The sequence below is a fragment of the Idiotropiscis lumnitzeri genome, chromosome 15 (assembly GCF_059441095.1).
Source record: "Idiotropiscis lumnitzeri isolate Australia: NSW breed Sydney's pygmy pipehorse chromosome 15, RoL_Ilum_1.0, whole genome shotgun sequence".
Classification (NCBI taxonomy): Eukaryota; Metazoa; Chordata; class Actinopteri; order Syngnathiformes; family Syngnathidae; genus Idiotropiscis; species Idiotropiscis lumnitzeri.
Window position 1 is genome coordinate 3876578 of NC_142405.1, and position 24762 is coordinate 3901339.

The following is a 24762-nucleotide window of genomic DNA, read 5'->3' on the forward strand; positions in this document are numbered from 1 at the left end:
AAGTTTGCATTTTAATGCGAAAGTTTCACATATTAGGTGATAACTACATTATCACATAAACCTTAACACAAAGAGAAAAAATCAGACACGTTTTTTTTTAACTCTTTATTATTTATTTTGTTCCCAAAGTTTTTTGAAGGCGTCCATGTGGAACACAAAAGGCACCGTCACAAGTGTCGACAAAGAGCAGCGACCAAAAGTATTTTCAGTTCAAGACAAATATGCAACATACTTAAATAAACATCCATTCATACGAATTTCTCATCTTAAATAACAAAGTCAAAAAATGTGAGGCAGTTTAAAATCTCACAGTGTTCAGCTTTCAGACCAGGGTCTTTGTCAATCGTGTTTTTCAAAGAACGAGTCTCCGAAGGGACTCTTTGAGGCATGCTGCAACTCGTGCCCCTCTGTTGCCATAGTAACAGCAAATAAATACATTCCAACAGAAATTAATACAAAATCAATAAATATTTGTTGTTTTTTTGTCTGTTTCTCGTATCAGTCTGAGCACCGGCTGCTCCTTGGGGGCCCCACACCACCCACACACTCTCTCTCAGGCGCGCACACACACGTACACACACTATCCATCCATCCATTCGTGTACAATAATGTGATGACATCACTTCCTGTGAAACTGAAGCAGTAAGAGAGCGGTCGTCACAAAGCGCCGTTTTGCTCTTTTATGACATTCGACAAACGGTCAAATAGGGTCAGAGGGAAATCGGTTGTGCTTTGATTTTGAAGCTTAAAAAAAATAGTTAATATGTAAAATTGTAATTGTTAACTAAAATTCTCATTTATTTTTCTGTTTTATTTAATTCTTTTGAACGCCACATAGTTACATATAAAATGCTTTTCCCAGTTTTATGTTTATTCACCAAAAATGAGTTTAATGAATTAAAATAATTAATCAATTATCAATTCTGCTAATGGAAAAACAGAAAACGTTTGTGCTTTTATTTTAAATTATATAAAAAAGAGTTAAAATATATAACTAATGAAAAAAATATCAAATTCTCCTTTTTTTCTATTATGAATAACATTTTAGGAATAATTTATGATATTAGAACACTCTTATAATATTAGCATAATTATTACAATTATTTAATGAGATAAAAAAACAAAAAATATATATAAATGTATTTTAATGACTATTTTAGTATTATATGTGCTAATAAATGACATTTTGAAAATGAACTCATGAATAAATAAAAGTGACCAATTTTAGTGGGAGGAAAAAAAAACCTTCCAGGTAATTGAAATGCAAATTCTTGTCAGCGCTCAAGTGCCACGGTGATGGCACGCATACCTTCAAAATAAAAGTGTCCAAAAGGCTCCTGTTGCTACCTGATGCGTCCGTCGGGCCTGGGGGGCCCCAATTGGGATTTGGGATCAGGGCTGTCCGAGCTCCAGGCGGTGCGGCGGCAGCGGGGCAGGACGGGACAAGCGGCGGGGGCGGGACCGGCGGCGCACACGCCGGCCGCCTCCCAGAAGCCAGCCAGCAGGTGGTCCAGCCAGCGGCGCAGCGGCGCCCCGGTCAGGTTGGCGTTAGCCTCCGCCTCCTCCATGGCGGCCAAGCTGAGCGGCAGGTGCAGAACCGGGTTCAGCCCGTGGAAGCTCTGCTCCATGTACGACCGACCGGATGGACCGCCGTGCGCCACGCGCGCCTCCTCTGCATGCAAAAACAATAAAAACAAACCCGTCACCAAAACACAAAGTAAACGTTTCGTGCGCTCTCTTCTGCGCTGTCATTACGTCCTGACCTTGCGTGATGGGTCGCCGCCGGCGGAACTCTAGCGGGGTGACGAGGAAGCGCGTTTGTCCCAGCGGAGTCCAGCGGTTGAGGACCTGTAAAGTCCAGACGCCAGGGCGCAGCGGCGAGGCCAGCGGGGGGCGGTAGTGAGTGACGTCGGCGCCGGCGTCCACGTGGATGTCGTAGGTGGCGGCGATCACGTTGGTGGGGTCGATCCACACCACCGTCGCCGTCAGGTTGGCCGCGGATCGGCTCCAGCGCTGCGCCGCAGCGACCTCGTCCTCGGGCCCCAGCGGGCCGCCGCGCCGGCGGAACACTCGCTCCTTGGCATCCCAGTCCGCCCCCACCTGCACACACGCCACAAACACGTCAGGCGACGCCGATATTGGCTGGCGAAGTTCAAATTGTTTCTTAGAGCAGCTTTGTTTTTTCCTATTTTTTCGAATATGCTTCCTTTTAGTTAATTTTTTAAAATTTCTGTGTACTTGTGTGCACGTGTGACCTGTATGTGCTGCAGCCTGTTGGCGGGGTTGGGGTGTCCGGACAGGGTGAAGTGGTCTCGGGGGTTCACCCAGGTCTCCAGAGTCTCCGTCTGGGCGGAAGCTCGGTTGAGCGCCGTGTGGCGCACCAAGTAGCCCTGGAACTGGTCCGACACGAAGTACATGTGTACGGACGTGGGGTGGCCTGTCGCCTCATACCTGAAACACACACACACACGCACACACACACACACACACACGCACACACGTGTGATGGACTTGACCAAATATGGAAACATTTTACAGGTAGCACGCACGTACGCTTGAGGTGTTGGAGTCAAATACATTTTTACACTTGTGAAACAGACAAGTCTTTCTTCAATACACACGTGCGCACGCGCGCGCACGTACAGGAGCCACAATCCCACCCAAACATTAACAAGGACTTTCTTGTAGCTTTTGAGGGCGTCCAAACACACACACGCCTACGCACACTCACTCAAACTGAAGGCCGATTGTACGTCAATGTGAGCTAAAGTTGGCCAACGTCAGCTAACGTTGGGGATCAATGACTCGACGCTCAAATGTCCCATGATCACGAACTCACCAGCAGAGCTCAACATGAGCCAAGGTTGAGCCACTATTTGAAAATTTGCTGAAACTTTTAATAGCTTTGGAAATGTGGCTTGAAAGTGAAACGCAAAATAACGTTGTCTGTTCCGCAATAAAAAAAAAAAAAAATACAAACGTGCGCAATAACTTAAACGACTTAAAATTTATTTAATTATATTTATTTATTTATTAAAAATTTAATAATTTTTATTTTTTTTTTAGTTGCTATATTTAAGTGTTAACTTTGAATGGCGTCACAATAGCTTTAAATGACATTGAAAGAAACGTTTGAGAACGAAAACCTTGCCTTGTTTTCGATGAGCAATCACGACTTCAAGACTGTATTTTAATATTGCTCATGATGGTGGCACTTGAGGAAAAAACATATTTCCAAACATTTTTGGGAGGCAGCGGTTGCTGTAAAAAGTTTGACAACCGCTGCTTAAAATAGTTCAAAAGCAATTAGAAACATTTTTAGTTGAAGTACTGTCAATTACTTTGTGGTTTTTTTCAGTCTTCATTTCATGGGAGGACTGTCACGCCCGTACTGCGTAATCCACGTCACGTTCTACCAGATGACATCACGCGGATTATAATCCCTCGGGGGTAAAATTAGACATACCCTCTGCCACATATCACACCAATGACGTTACTTAGAAACAAACAGACATCCCCTGAAAAGGGTCGTCAGCAGCGGTCCGATCCGGTTTGCCGCACGTTTTGGTACCTGCAGCTGTCGTCGGCGGTGCTTCCCCGTAGCGACGCGGCGGCGGCGCGCTCCAGGCCCAAGCGCGCGAAGGCGTGGTAGTGGCTGAGCGCGGCGTCCGTCAGGGCGTCGGCGCCGTCCGTCTCCCGCTCGTAGACGTTCTCCCAGTATGCGCTCAGGCCCGGCAGGCCCGGCGCCGGCGTCCCGAACAAGTGCGCGTCCAGCTGGTTGATGATATCCTGGCTGATGCTGGCTTCAAACTTCCTGGCGAAGAAGGTGGGACGCGACGTTTGCTGTCCACGACAACAACGGGAAGGAAGAACTGGTAAGTGTGCAAATCAGAGGCAAGTTGCAATTGAGTCAGCACCTCTTTCAATATATCGGCGACTCGTGAAGGCTGCCGATACCAGCCACCGATACTGACGACAAAAAATAATTCAGACATGGGCTAAGTCATCCATGCCAGTAGTTGGCGCTACACTGTGGCGTGTGCGAATCATCACATGTTTCGGAAAGAAGATAAAGTTTTTGTTCACAAAATACTCTTTTGTCCAAACGATCCTCAAAAGATAAGCTAAGATAAGATAAAGCTAAAACTAAATAAATTCTCTAAACTCTTAATTTTTGAGAAGAGACAGGGACGAAATGTTAACGCATTCCAATTAGCTGGAAGGTTCATTTTCATCAACGGCAGTAACGCGGTGGCGCCCCCAATGGCAGGGAGCGGCAGCGCGGGCCGTGACTGTCGGCGGATTTGCGCTAATGACGGGTTGGAAGTCAGCAGACGTCTAAAAATACAGCAGCTGCTTCCTGGATCAGCTGCCAGCGCGCAGAGGCCCGTCGCTCAGGACGCACCGCTAATTTGCCAAAGCTATTCCTGGCGCGGCTGGAAAAGTGGACGGTACAACACACGGGAACACACTCGCTCGGCCCAGAAATATCCGCACATGACGAACACTTCCTGTTGGGATACATCTGGCGCTCGCTCTGCGTTTCCTTCTAATAACAACATTGTGCCGTCCGAAGATAATCATTCAAAAGGCCACTTCAAAGTAAAATGGCTGACTTCTTGTGTCTTGTCAGGCGAGGCTTTTTGAGACTTTTTTGGTGGGATTACTCATGATAGACATGTCTACCAAATTTCATGTCCATAAGTGCAACTGACACACGCAACACACCCCCGCCACGGGAGATGAAAGACGCGTTCGTGTGTGCGTGCGTGCACGCCGGCGGTTACCAGGAAGCGCGGCATGTCGACGGGCTTGAAGTCGTTGGGCGAGCAGCCGCACCAATCCACGATGTGCTTGTACTGACATTTGCAGCCCAGCTTGCGGTTCCAGTTGGTCAGCCTCAGGTTGTTGTCCACCATGCTGCCACAGAGGGCGCTGTTCTCCAGCACCGTGTGGAAGAACGACTGCAGGGGGCAACGGAGAGCGTGTGAGGTGGTCATTCAGCGGTTAGCCCGTTGCTGTTACATTACTGCATCCGCCATATTGGATGTGGCAAATCTACCAGTTAACTAACGCAAACCAATGGACTTGACTTTAGAAAGTGACAATGGAAGTCAATTTGGCAAAACAAAAACACCGAATGTCAATTTCTGTCGATTAGAAATGTTTACTGTTGGTAATTGGGCGACTTCCCAGCATTACCTCGGCAGGAAGTAGCGTGAAGGTGTAGAATCGCTTCAAGCCGGCGACCAGCTCATCAGTGGATCGCACCACGTAATCGACGAAGGCCCGGTTGAGCAGGAACCAGTCGGAGCCGCCGTCCACCGCGACGCCTTCCGGGATCTTTCGGTCCCCGAGCCGCCACATGTGCGTGTCGCACTCCAGGAAGAGGCGGTCCAGGCCCTGCTTGCGAATGAAACTGACAGCACAGCCAATAAGACGACGCCACCTCGGGTGGGCGGGCGGCATTAGGCGGGTGTCGCTCACCGGGCGTTGTCGCGGCCGTGAGACTTGATGAAGTTGAGGTGGCGGTGTTTGGACAAGAACGCCACCAGCTGATCGTTGGTCCTGCCCAGAATACGTGGACATTAGACGGCAGCCAATCACAACGCACAACACACGAGGGTGGGCCAATATCGAAAAAAAAAATAATAAAATAAAATACAATTTTGGAGAGGTGCTATAATGAATCAACTTAAAATGGTCCAAATGTACTTTGGTTTTAATTTTCTGCTATTTGCTTCATTTCTCCAAATACAAAACAATCCCTGAAATATTTTTTCATCATTACAAATGAGCGACAGAATTCTTGGAAAGGAAACTGCTTTTTTAAGAAGAAAAAAACCTGTGGTTCCTGGCAGCAGCGCTAAAAAAATCTATTTGGAAAAATGGTCATGACCAATAAAAATCAATAAAACAAAATTAGTAGGCCAGCCCTACAACACACGCACGCACACACATCCTTTAGCAGTGACCCAATGTCCCTGCGCCGGCTGACGACGCAACTTTTGACGGTGCTGTGACATCACAGCAAGCGTGTGTGTCTTTCTTTTGCGTTTTGGTTTCGATGTGATGTTTTCAGTGTTTTTTTTTTTTTGGGCGTCACACCAGCGTGGTAGAGCGGTTGCCTGGCGACCAATCCGAACTCCGTCCAACCCTGTGCTGCTTTCGGCGTCTATCGACATGCAAATAGCGTGACCAACGTAATGAACCGTTTTTTTTTTTCTGCTACAACCAGTCAATATGAGTGCTGTGAGTTTCCCCTCCTGGTTTGCATAAAATTTTGATCAATAACGGCAAGGACATGCAATTTCCTCTTGGAAATCCATTTTGGAATATTTCAAGTATTGTCAGTTGTTGACACAAGCAAAATGTGTTTTCCCTGGAAAACAACCGTGCCGTGCCGTCGCATTTCTCCCTCGATCGTCTCGACCCTTTCGGGCCTCAAATTTGAAAATAAGTCCTCAAAGCACGGCACTACCGACATCGCGCTCGGCTCACCTGACGGGGTAGTCGGCGGCGCTCAGGTTGACAAAGAAGTCCCAGGACCAATCGCGCATGTCCAGGAGGTCCTCCATGACGTGCAGGTACATGCTGAGCAGGCTGGCGCCGCCCCAGATGGTGGCCATCCTCCACGGCGTCACGCGCACGTTGGCGTACCGGCCGGCCAGCAACGTCACCTCGCGGTGCAGGAAGTCCGACCGCTGAGGAGGCCGCACGGGCGTCAGGTCACAGTGTGTGTGAGGTGATGATGTCATGGCGTGTGCGTGCGTGCGCCACCTGGTCGACGTGGATGTAGTAGAAGTGCGCCGTGTGGTAGATGGCCTTGAAGAGGCGGCGGAACTGGCGTGAGGCGCGCCCGTGCACCACCAGGACGAAGGCCAGACGCACCGGTGACGCCGACGCCGGCGAACGGTCCGAAGCGTCCTCCTCGTCCCATTGGACGTTCACGCTCGCTTTACCTGTAAGGGGGAGGAGTCAGTCAGTCACTGCGATTTTGTAAATTAAAAAAAAAAAAAGGTTTAACGCAATGTAAAATGTATTTATTCATTTTAATCAATTTTGCTTCTTTATTAACAATTTGTCTATGTAATCCATAAATTAGAGACAAATTCTAAACAAATTATTTTCCTTAACATGAACAAAAACCTTTTTTCTCGACCTCAGCCATAAATGAGATGACCCATGTGTCCTTCTAAAAGCAAATCCATACTAAACACACACGCACACACGTGACTCCAATGTGTGTTCATCCGTGTCGTTCTCATCACGTGTTGAGTGACTGCGGTAGGCTTCCAGGGCGTGCACGGAGCTTGAGGTATCGATCGCCACCACTAACTACAGGCCGAACCGCAGTGGGGAGGGCGCCCCCAAATTCCCCCCTCCCCCTCCACAGGCTCCCGCCCTGCCTGCTGCCTGACAGTGGGATTGTGGGGTGGGGGTTGGTTTTGACTTCGGGTGGGGCCCGCGATAAAAAAAAAAAAGCAAAAAAAAAAAAAAAAAAGCTGAACCGACATGGAAGTCATTAGTCAGCACATCCCAGAATAAGCGTGTGCGTGATGAGGGTGTAATTACGTCGGAGGAGCTCACACGCACTCGCTCGCCTTTTCCGTTTGGACACGCCCACACAGGCGGGACACGCCCCCTAACACAAACGCGAGCCTGACGAAGACGTGGGCTCCCGATGTTCAAAAAATGTGGATTGAATAGTTCTGCAGACACAGGTCAATTAGTGGAGCCCAAAGTTCAAAGCAAACACGGTGGAGCGGCATTTCGGTGTTATGCTGCAACCAAAAGAAGCCACCGGTGAAGTCAGCCGTGACTGGAAATGCTTTTTTTTTTTTTTTTTTGCCTTTGATGATAGTCTTTGAAGCACTCAAATCAACTAATCTCAGTTATTTCCGAGATTGAGATTACGTGTGTGTGTGTGTGCGTGCGATGGTCTCACCCTGCAGGGGGCAGTACGTTGGCAGTTTAGCGGGCATGAGGAGGTTCTCTTTGTGGCGGCAGTAGATGTCGGCAATCTGCTGACGACACTGGCGACTTTTGGCTCGCGACAGCGCCGAGATGACTTCCTTGCCGCCCATCTCGCACTCGGACGCCGACGGCAGCGACGGGGCGGCCGTCGTCGACGCCGGCGGCGACAGGCCGCCGAGTCCGGCCCGAGGGAACGCGCCCACTGGGTGGCCCGCTTTTGCCGGCATCTTTCGCGCTTTGGCGTCGCCCTTCCGGCGCGGCGAGTGCTCTCCGGGGCGCCCGCGGTCCACGAGCTCCAAGTCTTTGGGGACCGAGTTCTCGTTGTTGTTGCTGTCCGGGGACGGACGTCGTTTCTCTTTGGGCCGATGCGAGCGGTAAACGTCCTGAAGGGGGAGACAGAGAGCGCCGTGAGCAAGATGCCGCCTGATACTCGAGATGAACTTTTTGTTTGCGTCTATTTTCTTTAAAGCTAGTTCTGAAGGCTTCGTGCTGCCATGACATGCTTGACTTCCTGCCCGACCATAATAGATGACCTTTAACCCCAGCTGTGCACGTGTCATGGACGAGCACTCAATGCTGACCAACTTGACTTTTGCCACAATGGCAGTGTGTGTGTGCGTGTGTGTGTGCGTGTGTGTGCTAAACCACATGACTTTGGGGTCTATTTTCATCCCCCGCATGGTCCGATATCGGTCTTGTGTGTGAGTCGGCGTGTTTAAGCGAACGTGCGTGACACGCACACACACGCACGCAGGGGGGGCGTGTCCACCACGGGCCTCGCCACCTGCTCGGGACGCAAGCGTTCATTAAGTCAAGTGCAACGTCAGCTCGGAGGAATGGCAGACAGGCGGGAGGGATGGCGAGCGGCGAAAAGAACGGGTAGGACATTTGCCTCGCAGTCCAGAGGTTCTCGGTTCGAATCTGCTATCGATATTACAAAAGCAAAATGGATGATGTGTTTTTTAAGATGGGGTCACTGTGCTCCGTTTGCAAAATGGCGCCGCTTCTTCATACGCTGCCCCCGCTGGTCGGAGGCCAACACACACACCCACAAGCGCCTTAAGTGAGAACAGTCAGTGCATTGACGTCGAGATGTTTGGCTCAAAATGTTTACAGCCACGTAGGCGGCGTCGACGCGACGCCCACCAGAGCAGGCGAGGATAAACGTTTGTGCCCGAAGGCAACGTTTCATTTTTCAAAAACAGACAGACGAGCCAGCTCACTCTTTTGATGCCACTTCAACAAAAAGTTCACACGTTGTGATTTTTGTCAAAAGTCCACGTGAACAGCGACAGGACGCTCGGCAGTCGAGTGTCACGGACGATTGTCGGCGTCCGACGAGAAGCTTTGGATCGGCGCCTTCTGATACCGTTGAAAGGCTTTAATCTGATTCCCATGGATCAATCATCGCACAAACGTGTTCTTTTTTGTCTTTCCGCTTTGACAAATCGGCTCAACGGATAAAACGGAATTTTTGGGGTCCAGGGCCGTAGCACAATTTTTCTCCGGTGACGCGACGAAAGCGTCTCCTAAACTCGGCACAGCGATATGGAAACGAGAATGCGGCATTATTAAAAGTTGTTGTGTGGATAATAGAAGGATAGATGATAATCCCGCCGTAATCCCGGCTCATCCGGCCGGTGGGAAAGCTTCTTCTTTTTCTTCTTCATCCTCGTTTTAGGCGTCCATTTAGCTTTCGGATCACTTTCCGGCCATCTGGACGGCTTTTACGGTCCACAGCAGGACTGGCAAAAATTGCGGTTATTGATTTGATGTTTTTTTTTTTTTTAAAGACAACAGACAGATCTCTTTAGTGAGATAACAAAATAAAATATTTAAAAGACAACAAATGTAAATCTGCAAATGACAACATGACAACCAATCACCTACTGAGCATAAAAATGCAAATTATCTGACAATCTGATCCATTTGATGAGATTCTAGACACAAAGACCTTGTTGTTGCTGAGCAAAAGCAGGACTTGAGGAGGAAAAAAAAAAAAAGTCATTTTAAGAGTCATAAACAATGTCAGAGCATTTATGGACAAAGAATGGACTGGTCGACAGCCAACGTGAAAAGAGAATCACTTAAGAAAGTTGTTCTTTCAAAGTCATCCACATGGAGTGTCAACTGATCCCAGCACGGTGTCTGGTCGACTGTTGCCGTGGCGACGCCACACTTAAATGTGCCCGTTGACAGGTGGCGGGGGTCCTGAGAGCGCAAGACAAAAAGGCCAGAGAAGAATGATCGGTCCTCATGGTAGGTGAGGGCAATGCTTGGCTGGGGGCGCCGTCGCCGTGGCGACAGTGCAAGCAGCTTCCCGTGACCTTTCGTTGCATCACGCGTCACACCGATGGCACTATCCGCGTCGGAATGATGACTCTGTCGTTATGGCGCCACCTTCAGGATGATGATTTGCCAGACACAATGTAGCGCCAACTACTGCAGAGGAGGGCTTACTCAAAATGCGATTTCGCTTGCTATAAATATCGGTGACTGATATCGGCAGCCTCCATGTGCACCCGATACCTTCAAATAAGGCTCGTTTCTGGTATTCCTCCTTGAGCGTCTTGCAAAGCATCATGGGAGATTGGACACTCCTTTAAGAAGCACTTCTAGCAATTTGCCGACATGCTTTTCACCCCCTCAGCTCAAACGTCAGACAGCCGCTGTGTCTCGCCCGCCACGCTTTTACAAGTCACATCACACACACACACACACACACAAAGGGAAGATGAGAGGGAACGGGCCAAAGCGTAATGAAAGGATGTCAAAAGGGGTGGCGGCCTCGCCCTCGCCTCCCTCACCAAAGCAAAACAAGAAGCAACGACGCAAAACCGCAAGACTTCACTCTTCACCTGGGAGGGACTCCCGGCCGCGCTGGGAAAACTTCCAGTGTCGCTTCAACAAGCCGGCTTAATACGAACACACAATGTAAAACAACAATGACCGGCTAAAAAAAAAAAATTGCATCTCTCTAATATTCTACTCTCGAAGAAAAACACACAAATGACCTCAGTAAATTGAATTTACACCTCCTGTAATATGGGCATGTCCAACCTGGAACTCAAGTGTGCTTGAAGATTTCTGCCTTCCAAAATGTCAAATCAAGACATAAGGAGAGTATTGCTGTGCATAATTAGAAAGTGTTCAGAAAGTCACTGGACTGATGCAAAGTAGACTGATTAAGACCCTAATCATTTAAATCGGGTGTGTTGGAGGAGGGAAACATCTAAAACATGCAGGAAAGCGGACCTCGAGGATGAAATTATTTTTATTTTAGTCAAGTGATCTCAATCTGCATTCGTTCGGAAATCTTCCTTTCACGTTTGTGCCGGTTATAAATTAACTTTTGGCAACAAGCGAGCTGGTTCAACATTAAACCAAGTTCAATTGCCTCCTTTAATCAAAATGACTTTGACGTAAAGATTCAAAAGTAGTTCAATAATCTGTCTAATCACCAAACTCGCTTGACAAACTTGATGATTATAACTTTTCTCAGTAACTTGACTATTCATTGTAAAAATTAACAAATATCCAGAAAAACAATGCTGACTTTTGCCATTCGGCGATTATTTGGAAGTTTTACATTCCCCCTTGCGCCTGTCAATCCGCGTTAATGAACATTTTCCAACGAACCAACGGGCTCGCCGTCAAGCGGATGCCAGGTTAAATTGCCTCTTTTCTGACTGGACTTCTGCTTGCTAGTTGCAGATGCCAAAGCACGACATCCGCTGCACGCACATCACTGACACGCGTCCAAACACACACGCAGACATCCATCCACCATCCAACCACATGGACAAAAGAGCGGACTTACGGCTCGTTGCTTGTGTCTCCCGGCGGCGTCCGCCAACTCCGGCGGTTCACTCCTCCGCAGCAGTCCGCTCCTGGGCGGTTGCCCGTCGGCTGTGTCGGGGCCGACGGCTCGCTTCTCGCGGCCGCCGGACGAGCCGTCCAGGCTGCTGAAGTTCCACACCAGCAGAGTCTGGATGAGCAGCACGGCCAGCGCGGCGGCCGCCACCGCCGACCGGCACCGGAGGCGGAGGTTGAGGGCCAACCTACGGGGACACGCGTGAGCCTTCATGGCCGCCTGGACGCCGCTTCAGAGCGGCTGCTGGCGGCGGGCGACGACTGGGGGACGACCGGGGAGGAGGGGAGGGATTTTGGCAGAGGGGGAGAAAGAGGAGAGCGCGGCAGGCTGATGCCCACGCGTGGCCGCCAGAGGGTGCTAAAGCCATTAAAATCACAGTCTAAAATCCTAATTAAGGTAAAATATCAGAAAACTCTATCGTCAGTTGTTACCAAAATAAGCATAAACATATTATCAGGAGAAATATTCTTGGCCTTCTTAGGAAATAAGAATGTTGTTGAAGAGTTATGACCACTATTGTCATTTCTCTTTTTTTGGAAAAATAGTGAATGGAGGAGTGAACATTTTTTTTTTGGTAAATTGGCAACACTGCAGACACAAGTCGGCTTGCTTGCTTGCTACTTTGTTTGGAATAGCATCCACACGTGTGCATATCAAATAAAAAGTACAACTTTCAAAATAAAAGCACTGCGTATATTATGTTTGACTTTGGTTTTATGGTGACTGTGTGGATCGGGGAGAGGCTGTGGCCGGGTTGGATGTGACCACGAGGCCGTACTTCGCTCAGGTCAAGTCTATTGGTAGCTGTTGCCTGACCCGGCGGCAAGGTCGCGGGCCAGCACTCGAACGCTGATCTGCTAAAGATGGCTCCTGGACACCTCCCATGTGAGGCGTTCCGGGCACATCCCACCTGAAGGAGCCCCGGGGGACGACCTAGGTCACGCTGAACAGAACACGCCAGGATCCTCCCGGAGCGCTGGACAAATTGGCTGCGGAGAGGCAGTTCCCGCCACCTAAGCCGGAAGAAAATGGATGCTCCAAGAAGGATTGTTGGTGATTGCGGTGTGACTTGTGCAGCCTAAAAACATTGAAAAAGAAAGCTAAAAAAGATCCAGGTTCTGGCTTTGAAAAATTCCCAGTTGAAGTCGAAAACCAGATTCAAGAAACATTGTTAGCAAAGCTGTAATTTGTACAGCGAGTGGCGGGCACCTTTAAGCGTAGACGCGTGGCGTGGGCGCGATGGTGTCGAGGATGGCGATCCGCTGGGGGTCCCACACGCAGTCTTCTTCCAGCCCGCTGGGCACCATCCCGCACTGGGGAGGCACCCAGGCGGTGTCGAAGACAGGGCCGTAGCGCGCGTCGTGCCACGTTTTCTGCCGAGGGTGCCCCTGGTAGTTGATGGCGATCACGCGGCCCACGTCCACCGCCACCTTCAGCACCACCTTCAAAACATCCGTCAAGTGCACAAAAACAAACACAAAGTGCCTCACAGAAGGCGTGGGGGGGGGGTGACAACAATAGTGAGGAAAAACTGTAAAATGGCTGGAATGAAATAAATGCGTATAAATGCGTTCAAATCATGTAAAAGCGCTAAAGGGGGTTTGTGGTTTCAAAAGCAAACTTGCCAGAACCTTGTCGGCGTCGGGAAGGTGGAGCGGGTAGCGCTTGGCCTTCTGCAGGTCGCGGCTGAGGTAGACGCCGCGGCCCAACATGCCGTTGGGCGACTGGCGGAACCCCGACAACAGGATGAGGTCGGCGCTCTGCCGGGTGGTGCCGTGGTACATGACGTAGCGCCGGCCGTCCTCGGGCACCGCCCCTCCCAGGGGGTCCACGCCCTGGGGAAGCTCAAAGTCGTCTTCGGCCCAGTCGTATTGCATCCTTGTCCTCTACCACGCTCGATTGTCGCGTCACCGAGGGAAATGCAAAACTACAACAACCGCATCGTGCACCCCTATTGTATCTGCGGTGGGTAACGACAAGAAATCTTTCATGAATAAATTTACAAGAATCGGTTCCATTCTAATTTCTCTGTACTTCAAAATTGGGAGGGCCTTTTCTGTTTATCTACTTGCCTATCCATCAGCACACCCACATCGGAAATGACACAAAAAATAAATAAATAAATAAAAATTCAACAACGCAGAAATGTTTATTTTTGTTGCTATTAATGCTTATTACGCGATTGTTTTCTACGTTGTGTACGCACGGCCACGTGCTCGTCGTCGTGTGCGTGTGCGCGTACGTGTGCTTACGCACAGCCCCGCCCTCACGAAAAACAACGCACGGGAAAAACGACCAGAAATTAGTCGGGACCACAACGAGTCTCGGTTAAATATGTTCGTTTTGGAAATAATTCAGTGACATGTGGAGTCACCGAACCTTGAATTTAATTTATATAAAAAATTGCGTATGTAAGCCGACGATTTAAACTTTAAAAAAAAAAAAGATAGGACAGAAATGGTCAAATGTGTTCAGTAATTAGACGGGGCTCACGTTTACTCCTGTGGAAAAACTGACTACCAAAACTTTAATTTCATTCATATCAACCAACTATTAACGAAGCTTTCATAACTTTTTAGCTTATCATCACTAACATTTCTACAGCCTTCAAAATAATAACAACGTACTGACCTGTGCACTTCGGCAAGCATTCTTAGCTCCACGATGACTTCGAACAAACCATGTGAATTGCTAAAACCTTTTAAACCACAAACATACGCATCAAGAAACATTTTCAGATGCGTGTGGGTATTTATGAGCTCCAATGAGCAAGAGCAGGACTTATTAGGAAAAATCATTTTCCAACTTGCCATTTAGTTGATCGGGACCAGGTGCGATCAAAGTGGTGGATTGGTCACTTTTGTTTGTAGTTCCGTATTTGAACATAAGTAAAAAGAGCTGAACTCAACACAAAAATCTCTGTAAAAGTTTATTAAAAGAAGTTGACTAATTGTACGACCAGTATTTAGAACAACATTCACTCAAATTCTCTTTGGTGTAGTGATGTGAAATGTCAACGAGGATACATCTTTTAATTTGATCAGTTATTGGCATTTTATTTTGCCAAATATGGGAATTGGCCTAAAAAAATTTAGATGGGTGCGGGCCCAAAAGAAGATGTGGAAATATAGGAGATGGGCGTGGCTGGCGTCACCGCTGATCCCCGTGGCACTTGATGTGAAGTCTGAGGTTGGCCTTGCGGAAGAAGGCCTTGCCGCACACTTGGCACTGGTGCGCCTTCTGACCCGTGTGCACGTCATTGTGCTTGCTGAGAGACGAGCGGTCGCCGAAGCGCCGTCCGCACACGGTGCACGCGTACGGCTTCTCGCCCGTGTGCGTGCGCATGTGTCGCGTCATGTTGTGCTGGCAGTTGAAGGCCTTCCCGCACACGCTACATTGGAAGGGCTTCTCGCCCGTGTGCACGCGCACGTGCGTGTCCAGATCCCGGCGGCTGTCGAAGCACTTGCCGCACACCTCGCACACTTTTCCGTTTCTGTGCGTGGCCAGGTGGGCCTTCATCTGCTCGCCGGTGTCGGCGTGAGCGCCGCACACGGCGCAGTCCGTCTGGTGGCTGTCCGAGTGGTTGACCAGCGAGACCAGCGAGTGGAACATGCGGCCGCACACCACGCAGATGACGCGGCTTTTCTTGGGCGGGCGCCGCCCCTTCGACGTTTCCTTCTTCTGGTGCGTGAGCAGGTGGCGCATCCTGGCCGAGTGGTCGTTGAAGCGCATGCCGCACTGTTCGCAGACGTAGGGCCGCTCGCCCGTGTGCGTGCGCATGTGGCGCTGCATGTTGTGCTGACAGGTGAAGGCTTTGCCGCACTCGCCGCACACGAAGGGCTTCTCGCCCGTGTGCACGCGCATGTGCGTGTCCAGGTCGCGGATGCCCTCGAAGCGCTTGCCGCACATGTCGCACGCTTTGCCGCTGTCGTGCGTCCCCAGGTGCGCCGCCAGGTCGACTGGGCGGGCGCCGCACACGCCGCAGTCGGCGTGGTGTTCGTGCGCGTGGTTGACCAGAGAAACGACCGAGTGGAAGGCTTTCCCGCACACCACGCACACCACACGGCCCTTGGGCTGCTGGCCGCTCGCCTGGCGCTCGCCCGCCGCTCCGTCCGTGATGTTCTCGTGGACCAGCAGGTGGCGCTTCCTGGTGGAGTGGTCGCTGAATTGCTGGCCGCATACCTGTGGAAAGCCGTTTAAGTATTTAGTCCAGGGGTCACCGACGCCGGTCCTCGAATGGCGGGAGTGTTGTAAAATGGAAACGAAAAAACATCCGTCCGGGGAAGTCACTTCTTGACCTAAAAACTCGGCTAAGAGATTTTGGTTTGATTTACGCCAGTTTTCTCATTTGTCATGTTTTTAAAAACCAAAAATATGGCCTAATGGCCCGTGCTTACGTGGCAAGCGTATGGTTTCTCTCCCGTGTGCCGACGTATGTGCCTGGTCAGGTTGTGGCGACAGTTGAAGGCCTTGCCGCACTCGCCGCACTTGAAGGGCTTCTCGCCCGTGTGCACGCGCACGTGCATCTCCAGAGCTTTGGCCGTGCCGAAGCCTTTGCCGCACACGTCGCACACGTTGCCCCTCATGTGCGTCTTGACGTGACGCTCGAAGCTTTCGTCCGAGTCGAAGCGCTGGCCGCACACGCCGCACACGTCCTTGGGGTGCGCCTCGACGTGATTGGCCAGCGAGATGACGGCGTGGAAGCTCTTCCCGCATACTTTGCAGCTGAAGTCGGCCTTGGCCTTCCGCGATGTTTTCTTTTTAGGCTCATCGCTCTCGCTGGGATGCCACTCCTCATCGCTGTCCTTGGGAAGTCGAATCATCAGGTTAGGGCACGCATGTTCAAAACGATTGACGCGAGTCATCTCGTCGGATTAGGAAATATTATTTTGGTTTTGGTACCACTTACCTGGCTCTGCGTGTTTTGTGAAGACGCTTTGTCGTCGTCAGCGTTGTCGACGTCGCCTTGACACACTTCCTCTTGGTGCGTCACCTCATGTTGATGTTGATGATGGTCGCACGCCACGGCCACCTGCGGCTCTCGTGAGCTGCTCGGCTCATCGTCTGCGTTCGCACTCTGTAGTCAGCGTCACCGCATGTTGATGGGGGCGTCCTTTCAGCTGAATTGTCCATGCACTAGTGCAGCGATTCTCAAAGTACGGTACTAGTGCTACTCGTTCTTGTGCTAGTGTACAGGCGTCAAACTCGCGGCCCGGGGGCCAAATCCGGCCCGTCATATCATAGTAATTGGCCCGCGAGAGCAAAGCATGTGTGTTAACTTCCATGGTCCACGCTAAAATGCAGACCGACATTTTAAATTTGCAAGTGTAATAAATACGAGATTTTTCAAGCATGTTTTTGTAAGGTTTACGTACTAATAAAAAGACGGTTGCTTAACTAGTGTGCTGAACTGTTATACTAGTGAAGACAGAAGAGTGTACTAGTACATGGACTCTTTCCATACAAACCTGGCAGGTGTCCGGTTTCTCCCTGGCGTGCGCGTGCATGTGCCTCGTGAAGTTGCGCTGACATTTGAAAGCCTTTCCGCACTCTGCGCACGTGAATGGCTTCGCATCGGGAAAAGAAGAAAATATTCCGGAATCATTTATATGGTGTTTCAGAGTGCTCAATGTTGCTTTACTTAGTAGACACAACTCTAAGTAAGGATGCAGTGCTTTCTTTCGACCAAAGTAGTGCTTTGCCGCCTGGTACTGGTTACTGCTACATGTTCAACTGAGCATACAAGTAGGATCTGGAATAAATGCTCAGCTGGGCTGGCCTTACCCGCTCGCCGACGGTGGGATCCTGCTCAAGCGGCGCTTTCCAGTCGCGATCGCACAGCTCAGTCTCGCCCTCGTCTTCACCTTCGCCCTCGTCCCGCAGCTGAAGATGTTCGGGCGGGACCGATGCAGACGGCTGCGCTGCATCTTCACAGCAAAACTCATTTTGTTATATTATCTATATTTATATCTTTAAATCTGCACCCAAAAAAATAAAATCAACCTGTTTTCTATAAATCAAACAATCAGATAAAAACGTTTTGTATTTCCATCACTTAATTGAAAAACTTAAAATATTTCAAATTGAAAATGCAGTAAAATGTTGATAATTATTTTCCAAAGAAAATCAGGTGTTAGCAAAAGTCTTATTTGGATTAAACAAAGATCACCAGTCTTTTTTCATGAAGGATTAGTGGAAATGTGAGAATATTTACCGGTGTGAGGTTAAGATATGGGAACTAATGCTCCACTTATTTCACACTATTAGAATAACAAAAGTCAAACACTGTATTAAGTTACAGAAGCTCTTCAATTTTTTGGCGTCTAACGGGACTCGCTTGTTGCACGACTCAATAGCGCCCTCTTTCGTCCATGAAGCTGCAGTGCAAAGTGAACGAAGTTGTCGAGGGGGTCGTTGGTAGACATTTTCAAGAGTTTGATGGCTCAAGTTAAATTAACCTTTGTGTTGTGCTTGTCTTTGGTGTCGCTCGAGCTCCAGCCTGGAGCGCAGCAGCTCGTCCTCGAGGCCGATGATGGTGCCTTTCACCGCCTGGAAGATCTCCTCGGCAGCCGCGCGGAGACGCTCGTTGACGGTCACTTGGAGCCGCTGGAAGCTCGACATGACGCCGGAGGACACCCGGACAACGGCGGCTGCTGAAAAAGATAATAGAGGGAGAAAGAAAAAAAAAATCTGCTTTGGAGGCAGCCAGGTAGACGCCCAAATATCGATTCGAAACAGAGACGCTCACTTCCGGCGTGCTCTTCTTCGTTGGCCGCAAAGTAGGGCGCTGCTTGCTGAGTTTCATGGTGCTGCCCCTAGCGGAACATGCTAGGAACTACAAGCACAGGCTTGCAATTTTCACGAACGTTCTAGACTCGCGATTTCTTGCGGCACAGTATTCTAGATTTGAGCTGCTAAATCGAAAAATGTGTTTAATCACGTGTGGCATTAAATAATGATTTAAAATAGGTATTTCAATCACTGTCAATAAAAGTAAAATAACGTTTTAAGCGGATCTCAATTATGATTATGTATATTGAAAAAATATAAATACAATAATAAAATAATGTATTAAAAAAAATAACTAATACTCACCCCACAGTATCAAATCCCATAATATTTGTTTCATTAATTTCACCATCGGTCTGTCCAAATTAACAAACATTCCAAAACCCAAAAGGACACCAAATACAGCTGCGATGAATTTGCAGAAGCAATCAGATTCACTGGCAGAAGCTCCAGACTTTTAATCAACACTTCATATGATGACTGGTGAGACTGCAGTGCAATCAAGAGGTCCCATCACAATAACCAACGCAAACCCAGTCGCACACGCGCATATGGACACACATACTTACAGTAATTAAAGTGTGTGAGAGTAGCACATGAGTGCATATTGTCACTGAAGTGGCTCGCAGCCACAAAACGACGGAGTCACAGTGAGGCCGCCTTCATGCGCAACACTTAAATGTAGACGAAATCCTCCTCCAGGTTTCCATCGTCGCTCAAAGGACACACAAATAGGCAACATCAATTAAAAGCCGAGGGTCAAGCAGTGATGTGAAGTAACCCTGTAGAAGTACTTTGGTGCTGGACTTAAGTAGAATTTTCAGGTACCGGTACTTATTTTTCTGTCACCTTTTGACTTTTTCCCCCCTAAACGCAAAAGGACACACCCTGAATTGATCGCCAGCCAGTGCTATGGTGCAGAGACAAATAATGAAACGGTCGCCCGACAATGTCAGGTTTCATGTTGACAAACATGAGCCAGTTTCCAAAGAGGTGCTGTGCTCCAAATTGCCGTCGGACATCATTTTTACGTTCCCGTTTGTGTCGTTTCCGAGCAAAGGTGCCGCCAGTGAGGCCTCGCCGGTCTCAAGGTCCCTGCCACTGGGTTCCGGTGTTTGTCGGCGGGGATCCTGCTCCGCGACTTCTGCCAATAAAGGCTCCAGACCGGGTGCCGGGCAACCTGCCATTCCGTTTTGTCCCATTCTCAGAACTTGCGTCATTTCCGAGACGTCGTCCTCTTGGCGGAGTCCTCGCCTCAGGCTCTCCCGAGGCACCAGCGCCCGCCTGCCGCCCTCCTGTAGTGGCTGAGGCTGGGCGGCGCGGTGGTGGTCTTCCACCTTGCGGGTGGCGCGGCAGAGAGCTTTGCGGAAGCCCCTCTTGAAGTTGTCCGACATGAAGCCGTAGACCACCGGGTTGGCGCAGCTGTTGGCGTAGCCCAGCACCACCACAAAGTAGTAGAGGCCCTGGTACTCGGGGGGCAGCGCCACCAGCAGGTTGAGTACGTTCAGCGCATAGAAGGGCAACCAGCACAAGACAAAGACGGCCACCACGATCACCACCATGCGCGTCACCTTGCGCTCCGACTTGCGCCGCTTGGCCGAGGCTGCGTGGACCTTCTTGGCAGAACTGCGCACCTTTAAATTAAAAAAAAAAAAAATTACATAAGGATGGAAATAGATTCATGAGCCTCGACACAAACACAGAGCCCCTCAATGTATCGTAACCTTGAAGACGATGAGCAGGTAGCAGAGGCAAATGATGAGCAGCGGGCACAGGAAGCCCACCGTGGACGTGTAGACGATGAACGCCGCCCTCCACACCTTGGCGGGGGCCGGCCACAGGATGTTGCAGTTGCCGCCCGTCTTCTGGATGTTGGCAAAGACCACCACGGGCAGGACCACCAGGAAGGACAGCGCCCACACGGTGGCGTTGACCACCTTGGCAACGCGGGGGCGGCGCCAGCGGGCCGAGCGGATGGGTTGGCCCACCGCCAGGTAGCGGTCCACGCTCATGACGGTCAGGCAGAAGATGCTGGTGAACTGGTTGATGGAGTCCACCGTCATCACCAGGCGGCACATGAACGAGCCGAACGGCCACGCCTGCAGCGAGTTCTGCACGGCCAGGAAGGGAAGGCCCAGCATGAAGAGCTCGTCGGCGATGGCCAGGTTGAGGATGTACATGTTGGTCACCGACTCCATCTTGGAGTGACGCAACACGATGTGGATGACCAGCGTGTTGCCGCCCAGTCCAATCACGCACACGATCACGTAGATGAGCGGGATCAGGACGGCGCCCACGCCGGGGTCTGACCCGTCATCCGGCGCTGTTGCGTTGGTGGCGTTCAGAAGGAGGAGAGGAACATCCTGGAACGGGACGCTGGCGTTCTCCACCGCCGCCTCCATGTCGGCAAAATGGCAACTTTGCTGGAAAAAAAAAAAATGCAGTTGATGACTTTCAGTCAGTTGAAATCAAGAAAACCCGAGTACCCAATTGTGCTTCACCGAGTCTAAGGACTACAATTATGGATTTAATTTAGCAGGCCAAAAATATGATGGAAAACAAATAAAAAATGATGACTACATTTAATCGTCCACAGGCGCCGCCGCCTCAATTGGTTGGACTGGTGCCATTTTGTGTGTGCGTGTGTGTACGAAACAAAAACAGCAACAGTGTTTTTTTTTTTTTCTTTAATATCATCAAGTGTCCACATCGTGTTCGCTCGTCAGGGGGTGGTCGTCATGGAAACGAGCCAGCGGAGCCCCTGATATCAACGTCATCAATTATCAATAAACGTCAGCGCCTTCTCGCCGAAGGCAAATCACAAAGAAAACAAAGAAAGCAAGATGAGAACACAAAGTCAAGCCGTCTGGCGATATTATCGAGTCATTAAAAAAAAACCTTCAAAGGACATAAAAATAATATTGACAATTTCACAAATTATTGAAGGTTCTGAAAATAATATTCTGATTGTCTTCTCAATCCAAATGCCTCTCCTACTTCGGAAGCACAGTGGTCAATTTTTCAATCTGTTGAAAACAAATCAGCAAACGTATTAAATGAGGCTTAAAAGTGCTGAGAAATTCTCCCGCTCTTCAATTTTCTCTCTGTGATATGCGCACACTCATGGCCGACCCACAATGAGGCGCTATGCATCGGTCACGCCAACGTAATAATAACATATAATATTATATAAAATATACTTTAAAATAAATAAATAAATAAATAAACCATAAAGGGATTTCTGATTCTGATTCTACTAGCGGCCATGTAAGCAGAAACCCTGGCTGTCAAATCTCCGCCCAGGCTCCAGCGCTCTCCATCCTCTCTTCAGTCCTTTTCTCATGGCCAACAACGAGGCACTCGAAAGCTGCCGCGCCAGCAGACTAAAAGGATCACCGCTTCAAATCAGTTGAATTGATTAAGATTTGGACTCTTTATCGGCGAGCAGGATCTGCAACGTGATCAACGGCGTTTCACGGGAGGTGAAGCTTTTTTTTTTTTTTTTTTCCCCAGGGTGACATGTGAATAGGCGGGGCTTCACTGGATTTGGATGAAAGCTAACAATGCTACATGCTAATTGCGCTAACATTGGGAGACAAAATGTCATGAGGTTGTTCTGCGACCATCCTAAAGGTCAGCGGGACTTGAAAGCGTGGTGGTGAACTACACACACACACACGCACGCACACACGCACGCGGACACACACGCGCAAACACGTGCGCTCACACGCAACCTAAGCTGCATCATATTTCTGACTGATGATGATGATGGTTGTTGCAAAAGTTGATCTTTATGAGTGACAATAATTTCATCATCAAACCATAAATATTGATATTAATCAAACAGCCACACATAAATATATTTTTTAATTAATTATGCTTTTATCCCGTTCTAATATGTACATATAAAATCAATATGATGCAAATGATACTTTGCACCCAATTTTTAAAGAACTTTTAATTGGAAATTTTACACATGGAGTGTATTATAATTTATTATTTTATCACTGTTAAAAATATACTCCCCAATTTGCATAAATGTTACCCAAACTTAATATCTACCTGCAATTCACTGCATCAAGTTCCCGTGAATCTTGCCCAGCGATGCTGGCACCGGCTGCAATCTTTGCACCACAAATCATGCAAATCCTCTTGAAGATGTTTCCAACGAAATACAGTCTTGTAAAAAATGTGCATTTTTGCCCACGTGTGCAGACTTTGAAGGAAACTCTGTCTTCAGCGTTCGTTACGTTTTTGGTGGCCGAAGCACAAAAGAATTCATCTTACCTTTGGATGACTTCTTTTCACAACACCAGCACCGAAGTTGACCCGTCGCCAGGTTCGGTCAGCTCAAGTCCACGTTGCATCGCGAGTAGAACCATCATCATCATCATCGTCGTCGTCGTCGTCAGCAGCGGCGGCAGCAGGAACCGAGCACTTGTCCGCTTGTAACTAGGAGACAGCCAGTCAAGTGGGAGGTGTCAGGATTCCATTCTGCGTGTGTGTGGGGGGGTGTGTGTGTGTGTGTGTGTGTGTCACAAGGGAGGCTGCAGGGAGTGGACGATCTGGAAAGAAGAAATGGGAGATAGTATTTGACTTTGACTGGAGCATCAAGTCAGATGAATAAGAAGTGCAATTTAAAAAATCTTTTTTTTTTTATGCGTCACTCACTCATGAAAATATTACAAGCGCTCAAAGTTGTATTCATGTTTTTCCTCGTTATGGTGCACCTGCAAAGTATTTAAAGCGCTTCACCTTCCCGACATTTTGTTATGTTGAAGGCCTATCCCAAAATGCAACAAATTCATTTATCGCCTCCAAATTCCAAACATAACAACATGAAGAATACTGGGGGGAAAAAAAAGCATTTCAACAAGGGTGTGTAGACTTTTTATGTACACTGAATAAATTGTAGGAGTGATATTTTGATTGAGGTAAATGTTAAACGTGATCCATCGACTGGATTTTTTTTTTTTGACGTGCATGACGAGTGCAACGATTGCTTCCTTACACGGTTTGTGATGACGTCATCGCACACCTGGAGGCAAACGAGATGAAGACGAAGATCTTCAGTTTTCGCCAGGAGCCCGACCTGCTTCAGACTGCGCCCGAGATCGTAACCTTTGAACTTTTGCCTAGATTGCATGTAACGTAAACATCATTTCGTTAAGAAATCGAGGACGGCAAATCGGAAATCTGAGCAGACATCCGGAGTCGTTTTTGTGATATGAAAACCGCAAAAACATTTCTAAGAAAATCGGAAAAAAACTCAACATAATTCTTGAAAGTGTCAAAGGCTGAGAACTTGGGGGACATCATGCGGCATTAGAAAAGTCTGTTTGTGTGGCTAACGTGTTTCTCAACATGACAAATGTTAAACATCGTTTGCATGTTTGGCCAAAAAAAAAAAAAAAAAAAAAAAAAAAAAAAAAAAATCACTCATTTGCATTCAAATCAGTTGCTGGAATATTCAAAACAGTGGCTAACATGATAGCTAACGTTCTTTTGAGGTTTTAAAGAAAAAAAAAAAAAACATTGATGCTTTTCCGTCACAATGTGATTAGCGTCTCGGGGCTCGTTAAGCACGCCTTGTTTTAAATGGCACAGATGACAAAAGCGACGCTCGATAGCCGAGCGCTGGCGGACACAAAGCCGATTCATAGCTCGTTAGCAAAGTGCTTTGTTCCCGCCCTGCTCTGTGCATTTCTCAAAGAGTCTGTCGCTAATAGCAACCAAGACAAGCATCCCGTCAACGTGTTTGCTCTTACTGCGGGAATTGTCAACTTCAACCGTTTTACCGGCTTCAGTTTCGCTGAGAAAGTTCATAACCTGCTGTCCTTGGCCACCCCGTAGCTCCGCCCCTGTTCCAAAGTGTCTTTTCGACTTGACATGACTGAACAACGACGTGGCGTTAGTCAGTGAATGCGTGTCGGGGAGCGTCTTGCCTGACAAGGTTATCCGATTGTGGTGGCCTGGTAACCATGACAACAGAACCACACGGTGAATGTTGAGACCTTGGGAGGTTTCAAGAGCACAAAGTAACTTTACGTCTTTAAAAAAAAAAAAAAAAGACCTCATCACGACATTTAATGTTCATTTGTTGGCTTTTCCAAACTATTCTA

The 24762-nt window shown here is 48.7% G+C and overlaps 4 protein-coding genes across 6 annotated transcripts; all 4 read right to left on the reverse strand.

Moving 5' to 3' along the window:
- Positions 1-137: 137 nt before the first annotated feature.
- LOC148322296 (xylosyltransferase 1-like) lies at positions 138-12100 on the reverse strand. Its single transcript, XM_088316835.1, has 11 exons — positions 11798-12100; positions 7949-8360; positions 6781-6962; positions 6502-6704; positions 5488-5568; positions 5203-5419; positions 4788-4964; positions 3572-3843; positions 2256-2451; positions 1764-2100; positions 138-1672 (listed from the first exon to the last, which is right to left on the reverse strand). The coding sequence occupies exons 1-11, from the start codon at positions 12062-12064 to the stop codon at positions 1344-1346; spliced, it is 2673 nt and encodes an 890-aa protein (XP_088172961.1). The 5' UTR covers positions 12065-12100; the 3' UTR covers positions 138-1343.
- Positions 12101-12794: 694 nt separating this feature from the next.
- On the reverse strand, positions 12795-14561 carry LOC148322297 (uncharacterized). Its single transcript, XM_088317423.1, has 4 exons — positions 14483-14561; positions 13483-13811; positions 13061-13293; positions 12795-12929 (listed from the first exon to the last, which is right to left on the reverse strand). The coding sequence occupies exons 2-3, from the start codon at positions 13726-13728 to the stop codon at positions 13063-13065; spliced, it is 477 nt and encodes a 158-aa protein (XP_088173549.1). The 5' UTR covers positions 13729-13811; positions 14483-14561; the 3' UTR covers positions 12795-12929; positions 13061-13062.
- A 206-nt stretch (positions 14562-14767) lies between these two features.
- Positions 14768-18666, reverse strand: LOC148322298 (uncharacterized). The gene is made up of 7 exons (XM_088317100.1): positions 18600-18666; positions 18310-18504; positions 17636-17778; positions 17320-17418; positions 16761-16928; positions 16249-16656; positions 14768-16033 (listed from the first exon to the last, which is right to left on the reverse strand). The coding sequence occupies exons 2-7, from the start codon at positions 18470-18472 to the stop codon at positions 15002-15004; spliced, it is 2013 nt and encodes a 670-aa protein (XP_088173226.1). The 5' UTR covers positions 18473-18504; positions 18600-18666; the 3' UTR covers positions 14768-15001.
- A 586-nt stretch (positions 18667-19252) lies between these two features.
- LOC148322299 (somatostatin receptor type 5-like) lies at positions 19253-24045 on the reverse strand. Of its 3 annotated transcripts, none has more exons than XM_088317105.1 (4): positions 23654-24045; positions 22928-23092; positions 20365-21063; positions 19253-20274 (listed from the first exon to the last, which is right to left on the reverse strand). In XM_088317105.1, exons 3-4 carry the CDS (start codon positions 21040-21042, stop codon positions 19600-19602), a joined length of 1353 nt encoding a protein of 450 aa, XP_088173231.1. In that variant the 5' UTR covers positions 21043-21063; positions 22928-23092; positions 23654-24045; the 3' UTR covers positions 19253-19599. The 3 variants fall into 3 exon arrangements, with proteins under 3 accessions (XP_088173231.1, XP_088173229.1, XP_088173230.1); XM_088317103.1 differs by having other exon boundaries at positions 22928-23205; positions 23652-24045; XM_088317104.1 differs by having other exon boundaries at positions 22928-23370; positions 23652-24045.
- Between the last annotated feature and the right edge of the window lie 717 nt (positions 24046-24762).

Coding starts and splice junctions, on each gene's coding strand:
- LOC148322299 (XM_088317105.1), bottom strand. CDS start 21,042: ATGGAGGCGGCGGTGGAGAACGCCAGCGTCCCGTTCCAGGATGTTCCT. Junction 20,275..20,364: donor ACCTGCTCATCGTCTTCAAG/GTTACGATACAT, acceptor TTTAATTTAAAG/GTGCGCAGTTCTGCCAAGAA.
- LOC148322297 (XM_088317423.1), bottom strand. CDS start 13,728: ATGCAATACGACTGGGCCGAAGACGACTTTGAGCTTCCCCAGGGCGTG. Junction 13,294..13,482: donor ACCTTCCCGACGCCGACAAG/GTTCTGGCAAGT, acceptor GATGTTTTGAAG/GTGGTGCTGAAGGTGGCGGT.
- LOC148322296 (XM_088316835.1), bottom strand. CDS start 12,064: ATGAAGGCTCACGCGTGTCCCCGTAGGTTGGCCCTCAACCTCCGCCTC. Junction 6,705..6,780: donor ACTACATCCACGTCGACCAG/GTGGCGCACGCA, acceptor CGGCCTCCTCAG/CGGTCGGACTTCCTGCACCG. Junction 2,101..2,255: donor ACAGGCTGCAGCACATACAG/GTCACACGTGCA, acceptor GCGTGTGTGCAG/GTGGGGGCGGACTGGGATGC.
- LOC148322298 (XM_088317100.1), bottom strand. CDS start 18,472: ATGTCGAGCTTCCAGCGGCTCCAAGTGACCGTCAACGAGCGTCTCCGC. Junction 17,419..17,635: donor ATCCCACCGTCGGCGAGCGG/GTAAGGCCAGCC, acceptor CCCGATGCGAAG/CCATTCACGTGCGCAGAGTG. Junction 16,034..16,248: donor AGAAACCATACGCTTGCCAC/GTAAGCACGGGC, acceptor GGCTTTCCACAG/GTATGCGGCCAGCAATTCAG.